The 16607-nt window shown below is 38.6% G+C and overlaps 1 protein-coding gene across 5 annotated transcripts in view; it reads left to right on the top strand.

The window, feature by feature from the left end:
• PAM (peptidylglycine alpha-amidating monooxygenase) overlaps positions 1–16607 on the top strand; it is a 200080-nt gene that overhangs the window by 107910 nt on the left and 75563 nt on the right. For all 5 annotated transcript variants that reach the window (XM_062212352.1, XM_062212354.1, XM_062212351.1 and 2 more), the window contains exons 7-11: positions 3208–3256; positions 4454–4521; positions 5622–5702; positions 5987–6063; positions 7575–7678. In XM_062212352.1, the coding sequence (XP_062068336.1) occupies positions 3208–3256; positions 4454–4521; positions 5622–5702; positions 5987–6063; positions 7575–7678 (379 nt within the window). The remainder of the gene's footprint in view (positions 1–3207; positions 3257–4453; positions 4522–5621; positions 5703–5986; positions 6064–7574; positions 7679–16607) is intronic.

The following is a 16607-nucleotide window of genomic DNA, read 5'->3' as shown; positions in this document are numbered from 1 at the left end:
CATAGTAAAGAATGGTCAGTCAAGTTGTGGAGATCAAAATGTGATTCACTTAGTTCTTTCAATGCAAAGATGCAATGAAAACACAGGAGACAGTTTTCAGTGCACTTAGAACCATTTGTTATATGGAGGGGGCGGGGGGCAGACAGCAGACTATCCCCTGGCATTGCATAATTAAAAAGCTACAAAAATGAACATTCAGTGATCGGTATATATTGCATAGGTGCCAAGTTCTTATATGATCTTGTTACTCCATTGCATTGGCTCTGTGTACAGAGAATAAAACCCAGACTCCACCTGTGTACCTGCGTGGCCTCTTCCTCTCCAGGCCACAGCTCCTTATCCTGATTTCCTGTGCTTCATCCACTTCATCCCTCCTTTTGTCCCAAAATCATGCCTGCTTTTTCCCAAGTTCTTGACCCTTCCTTTTATCTAGAATGTTCTTCCCCAGATCTCCTTTTCCTCCAGGTGAAATGAAATGTATCTGAAATGAAATCTTTTTCTGATCACAGTAGCTAAAACAGCAGTCCACTATCCCATTAACTTGTTGAGTTCATTGTGTAGCACTGCCTTGATTACATATTTGATATCTGCTTCCCTCTCTTTCCTACTCCACACCGACATTAGAAAGCATTAGCACCCAGACAGCAGGGAAGCTGAAGGTGTTGTTTTCACTGTAGCCCAGGTTGCAGAACACTGCCGGGTGTAGTGATTGCTCCAGAACTATTAATGACATGAATGTATGATTCCTGTTTTTCAAGATAACCTTATAAGATAGGTATGATTTTGTTATACATGTGAAAAATGTTTCAACTGAGCTGATTAGTAAGTCTCTGGAGTTTGGAACTCACCTGGTAGGAACGAATGGTGTTCTTGCTACCATTCTCTTCAATCACTGGAGATAATTACATGATTTTCATTTTTAAAGTAGGACACACTAGGCATTCACACCCCAGCTCCCCATAGGCAACTGGTGTAATGTTCTTACAAAATGTTTCTTATGTGGGGGGTATATTTTTATAATTTACATAACATTACACAAATTAAAAAGACCTGTCTATACATCTGGTCTATTCTTTTTCATTGGTGCAGGGACATTCACAGTGGTACTGACCACATTCTTTGAATGCCTTTTTCTGGGTCAAGTGAAAATCATTGAAAGCCACTAGAAAAGAGCATTCTCAAAATATGTGGGTTTCTGAAAAAATATAAAGCAGTATTAAGTATCATTTCTATATTTAAAAGCATAGGCAAAAGTTGAGATAAACTTATGATTATTAATTATTATTATTTTAGCATCTGTTTAAAACTTACTTAAAATTATGAAAAAAAGAACTTAGTGAAATTATGATGAAAGTAGGACCCCATTGAAATTGATGGAGGAGATTGCATAGAGATCCTTTTATAAAACGATAATGACAAAAAAAAAAACTCAAGTGGTTAAATATAAGATGCCTAGCACTTAATTTCTTTCTGTACTATTTTTGTTCAGATCAAACATAGTACTATATTGAGAAATTTCCTTTGTATTTGATTCCCAAAGTAGTAGCTATGATTTGCTGTACTTTCTCTCTAAGCTTTATCAGGGTGTATCAAAGTGCTTATCTTGTTAATTACCTGTTACTATAAATTTCTATATGGAGCTACCGTATGATTTTCTAATGAAAATCAAGGCTAAAAGAAAAAAGTCCTTTAAAAATCCATTCCACCTGCTATTTTTTAAATGTTTATCTATTTTGCATTTTGTTTGAAAATTGGGGAGAGAGAAAGAGAAACAGAGACAGAGAGAAACAGAGAGAGATCTTTCGTCCCCTGGTTCATTCCCCAAATACTCGCCACAGCCAAGGCTTGGCCAGGCTGAAGCCAGGAACCTGGAATTCAAGCCAGGTCTCCCATGTGGGTGGCAGAATCCCAAGTACTTGAGCCTTCAAGGTGTGCATCAGCAGGACGCTGGCACTCTGATGTGGGATGCAGTCATCCCAAAGGTGACAGCTTAACTGCTGGGCCAAATGCCCACCCCTCATCTTCTATTATTTATTAGCACACTTTACTTCTTCATTTCTAACATAAATCTGTCAGTCTTACGTGCACACACAATATTTATTTGTATAAAAATCAATTCTCAACATTGAGATATAGACTTTCATCATCACTCAGAATAAGATGGGAAGTAGGAGAAGTTAGCGTATGTAGAAATAAAAGGAGTATGAGTTCTGTTCCTGGTTTCTGGTGAGAGGTCAGCAAGTTCAACAGAGATAAGAACTTGGATGAATATTTTGAACGTGCATGTTATTTGAACTTGGGGAAGATAGAGAAAGAAGGAAAAAAGAGGGCCTATAGGAAGTATCTGAAGTATTATCGGCTAGGATAAAGAGATATGCACAAGTTCTGAGCCAAAGTTTGGGTGCAAAATGATTGAGGCTCAGGTGGGAATGAACATGACATAGAAAGGACACAAAGTGAATTCCCATAAATAAATTTGAACATTACATATTCTAAAAATAGTGATACTTTGAAAACCTCAGTTGCGGGTTTCTTCAGTTGTTGAAAAGTAGAAAAGTCAATTGTTTGGGGCCCCATGGAGCAAACCACTTATTCCACCAGCTTTGTGTATGTTTGAACCATATAGTTATATGTAGCTTTTATTCCATTTTACTTCCCATCTCATTTATTTGAAAGAGCTCCTCCTATTAGTTACGGCTGCTTTGTCTTCTGAGACCTCAAAGCATTTTGTTTGAATTTGTTTTGTATTAGAGTTACTTGCTTCTTAGGGGGAATTTTTTTCTTAATTTTCTCTGTAACAGCTCCTATTTCCAGCACTGTATTTAGCCTAGTTCCTTCCACATAAGTTACCAAATAAGTATTTGTTAGTGAACCGTACTACACAAAGAATAGCAAGCACTTTATTTTGTAGCCATATGCCTCGTGTCTGTTATGTCTGCAGAAATGCCAGTAAATTTGATGGTCAATTTGATGCTCAAGAAATACCACGGCCTGAATGATATAACGGTTCTGTTGTTGCTGTTTTGGTGCCTCAGTGACTCGAGGAGTTAATGATTAGTAAACTACGCTGTAAACTATAAAGCACGATGCAGGCAAAACACAGTTGGGTGTTTTTGAGGGTATTCAGTCATACTCGTTAAAGATTTGTTAGATTGGAGCTCATTTTCCACATCTTCGTATGTAAGCTGTGTTTGTATGTGTTTACAGACAATCACAAGGACTGTTCTGGTGTGTCCATACATCTCACACGGCAGCCGTAAGTACTCACAGACTTCCTGGATGAGCAACGACTTTAAGGTCTTTGAGAATTTGAAAGGAGAAAAGTCACTGTATTGTTTATCTGTTGTGGATAACACACCCAAATTGACTGAGGTAAAGCACGGAATAGGCACTATCTCAGTTTCCTGTTTAGCTGGCCCTCTGGCCAGTGGTCTCACCCAGAGGCTTTATGGACCCTTGGCTGCAGTGACATCTGTCATCTGGAGGCTCCATTAGGGAGGAGCCACTTCCAAGATGACTCGGTGGTTATAAACAGGGACATTCACTTTATGGCAGCAGGCTTCCATCACAGAGTAAATATGCAAAAAGCTAAGAGAAGGTGAAGCCATGGAAGCCTGAATCTTCTTGCAACCTGATGGTAGAAGTGAGAAAGCATTCCTTTGCCACTCTCTATTTGTTAGAAGTAAGTTACTTCAGTTACTTTGACCCAGAGTCAATAGGCTGTGTGTGTGTGTGTGTGTGTGAAATAGAGAGAGATACAGGGAGAGAGAGGGAGAGAGAAAAGTGGGGGTTGGGGGGAGATTATAAGGGCCTGGCCCACATTCTTGTAGAGATTGACAAGTCCCAAATCATAAAGTGAAGCTAGAAATTGAGGGAAAGTTTGATGTTACATTCTTGAGTATAACTGCAGTTTGTAGATCAAGTCCCTCCTTTGCATGGGATCTCAGTGTTTTCTCATGAAACAGACCTTCAGCTGATGGGAGAGGTCCAACCACGTATGGAGAATAACCTGCTTTACTCAGAGTCTGGTTTCAGTGTTAATCACATCTGTGATACTAATATCAATACCTTCCCAGCAGCACTCAGACCCATGTTTGACCACAGCACCAGGCACAGTAGCCTAGCCAAGTTGATAAATGAAATTTACCATCACAGGAAACTATAGTCTGCCTTAACAAGAAAAGAGGTGATTCTTAAGAAAAAACTATATATAAAGGTACCTCAAAAAGTTCATGGAGATGGAATTAAACGATAAGTTTATTTTGGTGCAGAAGTTTTTGAAATCTATGCATAGTAGTTTTTGAATAACATGTATTTTTCATGAACTTTTTGAAGACTTACTACATATAATCTACCTGTTTGTCCATATTATTTCATCTTAACATCTTACAAGAATCATATTTTACATATTGACTCTTTCTGATAATTGAGAACAGTGTTACTTTTTCTACAGACAGCCTTTAATTGCTGGCATGTACCTTATGATGTCTGTTGACACTGTTATACCAGCAGGAGAGAAAGGTGAGTTGTCGTCATTTATTATTTACCATCACCTCCTTACCAGATTTATAGGAATCAATTTGCAATATATTTTGTAAACTTTTTAAAAGACGAAGATTTTTGACTCCCTGAAAAATAAACCAATTCTTTATCATCCTTGGATTTAAAATAGATTTTTGTGTTACCCTAATCCAAGGGTTTATTGCTTTTCCATTCTCTATTTATTGAGATTCTAAGAATTGAGCCCCAGGGGTAGGTAGGAGGTTATATAATTAAAGAATAAATCTTGAGTATTTTACCAGTCAATCATCCATTCTTTAGATGCAAAAGACAAAGTGCTTTGTGTGCAGCACACTAACTGCTGTACAGAAAGATTCAAAAACCAGGAGCCCAGCTAATCCATCACCTGCTCAGTCTTTGAACTTAGAGAAACTGAGTTTTGTTTCCCTACTTATAAAATGTTGAAAGTGATAGCAGATTTTCCAAAGTTGGCAAAAAGCTATGAGAGTAGGAATATTGTTTACCAATGTATCTGAATTTCCTCTAGTGAAAGCACCATATTAAATTTTTTATTGGGAATTTTTAGAAGTCAACGACCAGTTTGGCCTTTTTGTTACTATTCATTCATCTATTATAAAATACATACTTTTGAATATCTATGTATTAGACTATAAAAAAGGAAAAGTATCTGAGATGCTCCCTTCCCAACAGGAACTGTTAAATCTAGCGATCCTAGATGTTTGCTTTTGAAATTTTTCAAAAATCCTTTTTTTTCCAAAAGTAAAATAAAATCAATTTATAAGTTTTTAACTGGATGCAATTGAAGATAAAGGTAACACATTAAGCCTGTGTTTTCACTGACAGGGTATTTTGATTTCAACCTAGTCATTTTGTTTATTAGTAAAATGAAAAAGCAAGCCAAGTGGTTCTTATTTTGTCTTCATAAAATGGCTGCCATAGAACAGGTGTTTAATGTCTCCTGAGCATGTGAAGGACCGTGTGTTGGCTGCATTAGGAAACCCCGGTGCCTATCATCTTGTGAATTCCCTATGCACAGTTTTAACCAAGAATATTATTTTCTAGAAGAATAGTGACTTTTTCTGTGCTTTTGTTTTTCACAGTGGTGAATTCTGACATTTCATGCCATTATAAGAAGTATCCAATGCATGTGTTTGCCTATAGAGTGCACACTCACCGTTTAGGTAAGAACGTAAACAGTATGTTAAATTATTGATTTCTACCATTGTGATTGCTATTATGTAGTGTAAAATGTATGTATAATTGGCCTTTGATATGTTCCAGTGAAAGAGATTTTGCACTGCATCTTGGCATTTCTTAGGCTGTCTCATCATACCATTTTCATTGAGATACTTAGTATTTTGGGTTCTGAAACTATTTAGATTATGTTATAAAATAGGAAAGTAAATATGCCTTTTGTGTTTGAGTACTTTATTATATTATGTGATTACATTTGTGTTTATTACAGGAAAGGTAGTAAGTGGGTACAGACTAAGAAATGGGCAATGGACACTGATTGGACGCCAGAGTCCGCAGCTGCCACAGGTGTGTGGAATCTCTTCAATTTTCAGAGAAAAAACCATCAGAGAAAGTAGAAATCTTTATACATCCTTTGTGAATTTCTCTAGAATCTAAACATCTCTGTCTTTACTGAGTATCTGAGCTATATAACCTCTTTTTTTCTTTTTTTTTTTTTTTTTACAATTTCCAATTTGGGACTTTGCTTGTTAATTCTCTCCATATATTCTGATCACTTTTGTGGATGCTTTTCTATTCTACTGTGCAGTCTCAATGTTTCAAATAGCTCCTGTGTTACTACCTTTATTCTCATTAATAGTATTGTTTCTTCATTCAAAGTTTGGTATTCTTATCATAAATAGAATTAATTAATTAGAGGTAAACCTCTTTCTTAGTATTTTGTTTATGTTTAATTTTGGGGTAATGTGTAATACTGGTTTACCTTGATGGGGCTCAGTGCAGTATTTCAACATGTGCATATGGTATCAGCTGATCACATCAGGCAGTCTGTATCCCTGCCTCCTCACCCTTCCTCAATGTTAGAGACCACCAGCTCTTCTCCTCCAGTTCTTTATATGGTTCTGTGTTCACCCCATTATACTGTGGAATGTTAGAGCCTACATATCTGCAGGAAATTAAATCAGCATATGAAAGAGATACCTGCACTCCCATGCTCATACAGCATTGTTTGCAAATCCAGGATGTGGAATCAATCTAGATGTCCATCAGTAGGTGAACACATAAAAAAAAAAATGTGGTATCTGAATATGCACAATAGAATGTTATTCAGCCATAAAGGATGAAATCCTGCCATTTGTGGCAAAATGAATGGAACTGAGATACTGTGTTAAGTGAAATAAGCCAGGCATAAAAAGACAAATACCACATGTTGTCTATCATATGCATAAGTTTTTAAAAGTTGACATAAACTTGGACTAGTTATTACCAGAGCCTGGCAAGGGGATTGAGGAGGAGAGAGGGTTAGTGGATAAGGGCCACCAAAAAAAAAAAAGTCAAATAGAAGGCCGGCGCCGCAGCTCACTAGGCTAATCCTCCGCCTTGCGGCGCCGGCACACTGGGTTCTAGTCCCGGTCGGGGCGCCGGTTCTGTCCCGGCTGCCCCTCTTCCAGGCCAGCTCTCTGCTGTGGCCAGGGAGTGCAGTGGAGGATGGCTCAAGTGCTTGGGCTTGCACCCCATGGGAGACCAGGATAGGCAGCCGCGGCGGCCATTGGAGGGTGAACTAACGGCAAAAGGAAGACCTTTCTCTCTGTCTCTCTCTCTCACTGTCCACTCTGCCTGTCAAAAATAAAAAAAAAAATAAATAAATAAATAAAAATAGAAAAATAAAAAAAATTAAATTAAAAAAAGTCAAATAGAAGTAAAATGTGAGCTCTTTTGATCAAGCCGAGTGTTTCTGTCTTTCTGTTTGTCTGTCTTCATCTGCTCATCCCAGAGTGCTCCAGGTATCACATTATTATTATGTTTGCTTCTGGGTTTTACTGTTGATTTTGTGACCCCTTGTGTTTGTCTTCCTGTAGGCTTTCTACCCTGTGGAACACCCAGTTGATGTTAGTTTTGGTGACATCCTGGCAGCAAGATGCGTGTTCACTGGTGAGGGAAGGACAGAAGCCACGCACATTGGGTATGGCTCTGCACATCCTGTGGTTCAAAGAGGTTTCACTGTGACAAGACGTGACGATAGGCCGCAGTAACCTTTGAGAATTAGTTGCATGTTCTTCGGCCTTGTTGTGTGTGTGCCAGCACACTGCAGCATCTTATCCTTTCAGAAGCCATTGATTTGCATACACGCATGGCCTGTGTGTGCTTTCTCGTGCTTCTGTTCCCCATACACAGCATCTAATGATTCCTGCAGCCTCTCACTTCCACACACTGTGGCCGCCTCTGACATCTTCATAAAGAAAATCATGGTTATGAATTTTTTTCTCAAGTTTTCCCCTTGACCTGTGTTTGCATTGAAACATATGTGGCATATGCATTGGTAGTGCCCATTAAATATTCAGAATCCTGATTTTCCCTCTACCTCTTAAAGCTTCTAGGTATTCAATCATTTTTAGTTGTGTATGCTACCAGATGAGGATTAAGAATAGACAACACTTTTCTAAAAGGGAATGTCTAGAATTTAAAATAATTTAAAAAATACCAAGCCTCCTTGAAATGATCATATTTTATAACATTAAGTGAAATATGCAAAGCACTGTGAACTCATTCCAAAGGACTTACCTAAATAAAAACTGAAAGATAAAGACTCTTACCATGCATTTTGTTAAAAAAAGAATCAAGGAGCCTCCATTTTGTGTTAAACTGGGCTTTAAAATATATACAGATGCCGCCTGGAAGCAAGAGCTTTCAAACATTGAAGTCTTTATCAAAGAGAAGTTACAGAAAGTCAGCACTGAGAATGTGCACTAGATGTGCTGCCAGGACCCTTCTAATAACACCAGCTGTTGATTGTAAGGGGAAAGGGAACACGTAAATTTAAAAGTGCATTTGATACAACAGAATACTATTTCTTATGTCACTCTAAAAGGGTTTTATGTTAAGAATCTGCTTTAAGGCTAAAGATAGAAAAATGATATAATGTATAGTAAAACAGAGATTTTTCAACAGCTTTGCTTTGGATATATTTGGTAAATTTGGGAAGATGCTTAAGGAAAGCAGTAAACTTGCTGAATTACAGGAAATGACAATGGTAAGAGGTAGACTAACAGCATAGACCTAACTAAATATGAAAGAGTCGATGGTTCACATCTAAATATATGAGATAATGGAATTCAGAGGGCAATGATCAGCTCTGCTGTGCTCTGTGTTGTGAAGTACTGCGAGAAATGTTCCTGAATGCCATCAGTTATTTTATTAGCCATTGAAACTGGCAAAGTGGTTAAGAAAAAGCATCTCTTTCAGAATCTTTCAACATTCCATATATTGATTTACAAGTAAGTATGGAAAAAGTAGAATTTTTTTGCTTAGAGATCTCTTTGCAATTTGGCAACCTTATAACTTTGGCCAGAATCGATCCTTTGAGTTTGCTGTGTAGGCAGTATCAGCCACTGAAAATAATGACTAGTTATAATGCTAGCAGGGGAGGCCAAAGTGATCTCTGGAGGCCTCTTCTAGTTCCATGAGTCTAGAATAACTCTAATCTTTTATGAAATGTGCGTTTTGCTTTAAAATAATACCCTAAAATCACTATACTGATCTTTCCTTTTGTAAATCTCATGCTAGTGAAAGGAAACATTGTTTTGTAATATAAATGAAATAGAAAGGAATTACAGGAAATTAAATGATTTGTTGAGTCTATAGTCTAATAATTAACTTTTACTATCAAAGAAGCTTCTTTCCAGTGATATGATAAACTAATAAGAGAAGTTTGAGTAGACTGACGCATGAACAAAACTCCCCTACTAGTACAGCATAGACCCATAGCAATTCACAGCCTTCTTTAGTTTTAGCAGAGTTAACAGCAGTTCTGAATCTCATTTATGAAGAGATGGGCCCAACCTTCTTCCATAGGATTTCAATGGAGAATGCAATCAATAAAAAACTAGTCCTCTATGGTATCTACTAAATCAGATGATACTCTATAATCTTCCCCCTTTCTCTACCCACCTCCCTCCCACTGGACACAAGTTTCAACCCTGAGCCTGAAACATTTCATTCAGAAATCACAATTATCCAGAGGTACTTTGGAGCCAAGAGGAGTCGCTTTGGTTACTGTTAGAACCATTTGCTTCCATTTTTAAAACTTCTTGTTTTTTTTTTTTTAATTAAGATTATTTTTTATTTATTCGAAAGGCAAAGTCACAGAGAGAGCAGGAGAGAGAAAGAGTTCTTCCATCTACTGGTTTACTCCCCCAAATGACCACAATGGCAGGGGCTGGACCAAGCCAGGAGCCAGAAGCTTCTTCAGGTCTCCTACACAGGTGCAGGAGACCATGCACTTGGGCCGTCCTCCACTGCTTTCCCAGGTGCATTAGCTGGGAGCTGGTTTGGAAGTGGAGCAACTGGGTCTTGAACAGTCAACCAAATGGGGTGCTGGCATCACAGCCAAAGACTTAACCTGCTATGCCATGACACCTGTGCCAAAACATCGTGTTCTGTGGCCATCCAGAGACCGGGTTTTACAGGAAAAATGTGTTGACAATGGCCGACTAGGATGATGTTCAGTTGAGTGTTTCTTCAACCTAATCCAAGGTTAACTCTGAATTATGCTAGAAATATTAGACCAGAGAAACTTTGCTTTGGTAGAACAATCATATTTAAATAACAAAAGGCACTTTTTAAAATTGGAACTGATCTTCTCCATACCAGAGATTCATCTCAAAATGCCATCTTTAAAAATAGGTGCATGGGGCCAGCATTGTGCTGTAGCAAGTAAAGCCACTGCCTGGGGTGCCAGCATCCCATATGGGAACAGTTTGAGTCCCCGCTGCTCCACTTCTGATCCAGCTCTCTGATATGGCCTGGGAAAGCAGTGGAGGATGGCTCAGGTCCTTGGTCCCCTGCACCCACATGGGAGACCCAGAAGAAGCTCCTGGCTCCTTGCTTCGGATCAGCCCAGCTCTGGCCATTGCAGCCATCTGGAGAGTGGACCAGCAGATGGAAGACCTCTCTCCCTCTCTTTCTGTCTCTCTCTTGCTCTCTCACTCTCAGCCTCTGCCTCTGTGTAACTTTGCCTTTCAAATAAATAAATAAATCTTGAAAAAAAATAGATGTCCTTAACAGACTAAATTTCCATCACCAGATGCATGGATAATAAATATTATATATACACAATGGAATGTTATTCAGTCTTCAGGGGTAGGACACCCTATCAGTTGTCACAACCTGTATAAATCTCATAGACATTGTACTAAGTGAAATAAGCAGGGGACAGAAAAACAGATATCTAAAGATTACACTTATATGTAGAATTTATCAGAGTTGAACTCAGAAATGTAAATAGAATGATGATCACCAGGTCTGAGGGTTGTTGATCAGAGGCTACAACATTCCAGATAGACAGGAAAAATAAATTTCAAGATCGATTGCACAGCAGAGTGATTATAGTCAACAATGCAGAGTTCAGGGGTGGGAGTTGTGGCGCTACCTGGGATACCTGCATCTCATATCAGAGTGCCAGTTTGAGTTCAGCAGGTTACTCTGCTTCTGTAACAGCTTCCTGCTAATGCTCCTGGAAAGGCAACAGATAGTGCCCCAAGTACTTGGGTCCCTGCTGCACAAGAGGGAGACTTAGCTAGAGCTCCAGGCTCCTAGCTTTGGTCTGGCCCAGTTCCTGCTGTTGCTGGCATTTGGGGAGTGAACCAGTGGATCAAAGATCACTCTGTCTACCACTATGACTGAGCCTTTCAAAATAAAATTTTTTTAAAAAAGTAGAACTTTTGAAATAAGAATAGTTTTCAAAAATCTCACCCAAAAGAATTATGGGAAGCAAAGTAAAGGATATGTTAATTAGATTAATCACTCCCCAGTAGTGCTGGGTGTGTATATGTATGTTAAAATGTCAGATTGTGCATCTCAAGGATCTAGAAAAACTGCAGCAAACCAGACCCAAAGCTAGTAGGAGAAGAGAAATAATTAAAATTAGAGAAGAAATCAACAAGATTGAATAAAAAAAAATTTAAAAAGATCAGCCAAATGAAGAGCTGTTTTTTTGAAAAAATAAAGAAAATTGACACACCATTGGACCAACTAAAAAGAGAAGGGAAAAAAACCAAATCAATAAAATCAGAGATGAAAAAGGGAATGTAACAACAGACACCATAGAAATAAAAAGAGTCATCAGAAATTACTACAAAGAGTTGTATGCCAGCGAACAAGAAAATCTATCAGAAATGGATAGATTCCTGGACACATGCAACCTACCTAAATTGAACCATGAAGACAGAAAACCTAAACAGAGCCATAACTGAGACAGAAATTGAATCAGTAATAAAGTCCCTCCCAACAAAGAAAAGCCCAGGACCAGATGGATTCACTGCTGAATTCTACCAGACATTTAAAGAACTAACTCCAATTCTCAACATTCAGAACAATTGAAAAAGAGGGAATCCTCCCAAATTCTTTCTATGAAGCCTGCATCACTTTAATCTCTAAGCCTGAAAAAGATGCAGCATTGAAAGAAAATTGCAGACCAATATCCCTGATGAACATAGATGCAAAAATCCTCAATAAAATTCTGGCCAATAGAATGCAACAACACATCAGAAAGATCATCCACCCAGACCAAGTGGGATTTATCCGTGGTATGCAGGGATGGTTCAATGTTCGCAAATCAATCAATGTGATACACCACATTAACAAACTGCAGAAGAAAAACTATATGATTACCTCAAGAGATGCAGAGAAAACATTTGACAAAATACAACACCCTTTCATGATGAAAACTCTAAGCAAATTGGCTATAGAAGGAACATTCCTCAATACAATCAAAGCAATTTATGAAAAACCCACAGCCAGCATCCTATTAATGGGGAAAAGTTGGAAGCATTTCCACTGAGATCTGGTACCAGACAGGGATGCCCACTCTCACCACTGCTATTCAATATAGTTCTGGAAGTTTTAGCCAGAGCCATTAGGCAAGAAAAATAAATTAAAGGGATACAAAAAGGGATACAAATTGGGAGGGAAGAAGTCAAACTATCCCTCTTTGCATAAGATATGATTCTTTATTTAGGGGATCCAAAGAACTCTACTAAGAGACTATTGAAACTCATAGAAGAGTTGGCAAAGTAGCAATATAAAATCAATGCACAAAAATCAACAGCCAATATACACAGGCAATGCCACAGCTGAGAAAGAACTTCTATGATCAATCCCATTCACAATAGCTACAAAAACAATCAAATACCTTGGAATAAACTTAACCAAGGACGTTAAAGATCTCTACAATGAGAATTACAAAATCTTAAAGAAAGAAATAGAAGAGAATACCAATAAATGGGAAAATCTTCCCTGCTCATGGATTGGAAGAATCAATATCATCAAAATGTCTATTCTCCCAAAAGCAATTTATACATTCAATGCAATACCAATCAAAATACCAAAGACCTTCTTCTCAGATCTGGAAAAAATGATGCTGAAATTCATATGGAGGAACAGGAGACCTCGAATAGCTAGAGCAATATTAAACAACAAAAACAAAGCTGGAGGCACCACAATACCAGATTTCAGGACATACTACAGGGCAGTGATAATCAAAACAGCATGGTGCTGGTACAGAAACAGATGGATAGACCAATGGAACAGAATAGAAACACAAGAAATCAACCCAGACATCTACAGCCAACGTATATTTGATCAAGGATCTAAAACCAGTTCCTGGAGCAAGGACAGTCTATTCAATAAATGGTGCTGGTAAAACTGGATTTCCACGTGCAGAAGCATGAAGCAAGACCCCTACCTTACACGTTACACAATAAATCCACTCAACATGGATTAAAGATCTAAATCTACGACCTGACATCTTCAAATTATTAGAGAACATTGGAGAAACCCTGCAAGATATAGGCACAGGCAAAGACTTCTTGGAAAAGACCCCAGAGGCACAGGCAGTCAAAGACAAAATTAACAATTGGGATTACATCAAATTGAGAAGTTTCTGTACTGCAAAAGAAACAATCAGGAAAGTGAAGAGGCAACCAACAGAATAGGAAAACATATTTGCAAACTATGCAACCAATAAAGGATTTATAACCAGAATCTACAAAGAGATCAAGAAACTCCACTCCAGAACAACAAAACAAACAACCCTCTTAAGAGATGGGCTAAGGACCTCAATAGACATTTTTCAGAAGAGGAGATCCAAATGGCCAATAGACATGTAGAAAATGTTCAGGGTCACTAGCAATCAGGGAAATGCAAATCAAAACCACAATGAGGTTTCACCTCACCCTGGTTAGAATGACTCACATACAGAAATCTACCAACAACAGATGCTGGCGAGGATGTAGTGAAAAAGAGACACTAACCCACTGTTGGTGGGAATGCAAACTGGTAAAGCCACTATGGAAGTCAGTCTAGAGATTCCTCAGAAACCTGAATATAACCCTACCATTCAACCCAGCCATCCCACTCCTTGGAATTTACCCAAAGGAAATTAAATTGGCAAATAAAAGAGCTGTCTGCACCTCAATGTTTACTGCAGCTCAATTCACAATAGCTAAGACCTGGAATCAACCTAAATGCAATCAACAGTAGACTTGATAAAGAAATTATGGGATATGTACTCTATAGAATACTATACAGCAGTAAAAAAAAAAAAATGAAATCTGGTCATTTGCAACAAGATGGAGGAATCTGGAAAACATCATGCTGAGTGAATTAAGCCAGTCCCAAAGGGACAAATATCATATGTTCTCCCTGATCAGTGACAACTCACCGAGCACCAAAAAGGAAACCTGTTGAAGTGAAGTGGACACTATGAGAAACAATGACTTGAACAGCCCTTGTCCTGACTGTCGAGGAACAACTTAATACTTTATCCCATTTAGTATTTTGTTTGTTCTACTCAATACTATTGGTTGAACTCTTTAATTAACACACAGTTATTCTTAGGTGTTTAAATTTAACTGAAAAGTGATCCCTGATAAATATAAGAGTGGGAATAAGAGAGGGAGGAGATGTGCAGTTTGGGACATGCTCAATCCGACTTGCCCCAAACAGTAGTTAGATATGTGCCTTGGGACTCCAATTCAATCCCATCAAGGTGGCATGTACCAATGCCATCTCACTAGTCAAAGTGAACAGTTTCAGTTCATAATTGATCATAATGATAGGATTAAGAGTCAAAGGGATCACATAAACAAGATTAGTATCTGTTAATACCAACTGATAGAATTAAAAGGAGAGAATGATCCAACATGGGAAGCGGGACACACAGCAGACCTATAGAATGGCAGATGTCCTAAGCAGCGCTCTGGCCTCAGAATCAGCCCTTAAAGCATTCAGATCTGGCTAAAAAGCCCATGAGAGTATTTCAGGCATGGAAAGCCAAGAGACTGTGGCAAAAAAAAAAAAAAAAAAAAATAACAACCCTAAATGAAAGATCTCTGTGAGTGAGAGCCCAGCAGAAAGAACGGGCCATCAAAGAAGGAGGTACCTTTCTCTGAAAGGAGGAGAGAACTTCCACTTTGACTATGACCTTGTCTAAATAAGATCGGAGTTGGTGAACTCAAAAGGCTTCCATAGCCTTGGAAACTCATGACAAGAGCCTAGGGTGATTACTGATGCCATAAACGAGTGTCAGTTGTTAAATCAACAATGGGAGTCACTGTGCACTTTCTTCCCATGTAGGATCTCTGTCCTTAATGTGTTGTATAATGTGAATTAATGCTATAACAGTAATCAAACAGTACTTTACACTTTGTGTTTCTGTGTGAGTGCAAACTGTTGAAATCTTTACTTAACATACAATAAATCGATCTTCTGTATATAAAGATAATTGAAAATAAATCTTGATGTGAATGGGATGAGAGAGCAAGCGGGAAATGGGAGGGTTGCGAGTGGGAGAGAAGTTATGGAGGGGAAAAAGCCACTGTAATCCAAAAGCTGTACTTTGGAAATTTATATTTATTAAATAAAAGAAAAAAAAATGTCAGATTGTAGGGCCGGCGCCATGGCTTACTTGGTTAATCTTCCACATGCGGCACCGGCATCCCATTTGAGCACCCGGTTCTAGTCTCGGTGGCTCCTCTTCCAGGCCAGCTCTCTGCTGTGGCCCAGGAGGGCAGTGGAGGATGGCCCAGGTGCTTAGGCTCCTGCACCTGCATGGGAGACCAGGAGGAAGCACCTGGCTCCTGGTTTCCAATCTGCACAGCTCCAGCCTTAGCGGCCATTTGGGGAGTGAACCAACGGAAGGAAGACCTTTCTCTCTGTCTCTCTCTCTCACTGTCTAACTCTGCCAAAAAAAAAAAAAAAAATTCAGATTGTAAGGGCCATTGTTGTGGCTTTGTGGGTAAAGCCAGTTTGTGTTCTGGCTATTCTACTTCCAGTCTGGCTCCAGATCTCTCTCTGTCTCTCCCTCTCTCTCTGTAACTCTGAATCTTTAAAAAAATAGTCAGATTGTACTCAGTGAAAATATGCAAGTACAACTTGACAAACTATTAATAAAAATGATCATATTTTAAATAGATTTAAGATGATAGATTAATATATATTTTATGCTAAAATGTTTCATCCAGATTTGTTATATTTCTTTTAAAATCATATAAATAAAATATTTCAGACAAAGTTGCACTAATATATATATACTGACATAGCTATGCTGAAGCAGTGTTCTGCACCTTACTACATGACATGTTTTTTGTTTTCTGTTTTTTTTTTTTTTTTTTTTTTTTTGCACAGGCAGAGTTAGAGAGAGACAGAGAAAGGTCTTCCTTTTCCATTGGTTCATCCCCCAAATGGCCACTATGGCTGGCGCACTGCGGCCAGATCTGAAGCCAGGAGCCAGGTGCCTCCCCCTGGTCTCCCATGTGGGTGCAGGGCCCAAGCACTTGGGCCATCCTCCACTGCCTTCCCGGGCCACAGCAGAGAGCTGGCCTGGAAGAGGAGCA

This window comes from Lepus europaeus, chromosome 15 (assembly GCF_033115175.1).
Source record: "Lepus europaeus isolate LE1 chromosome 15, mLepTim1.pri, whole genome shotgun sequence".
In the NCBI taxonomy this organism is placed as follows: Eukaryota; Metazoa; Chordata; class Mammalia; order Lagomorpha; family Leporidae; genus Lepus; species Lepus europaeus.
Note: the sequence above shows the minus strand (reverse complement) of the source record. Positions and strands in the feature narration are given on the sequence as shown.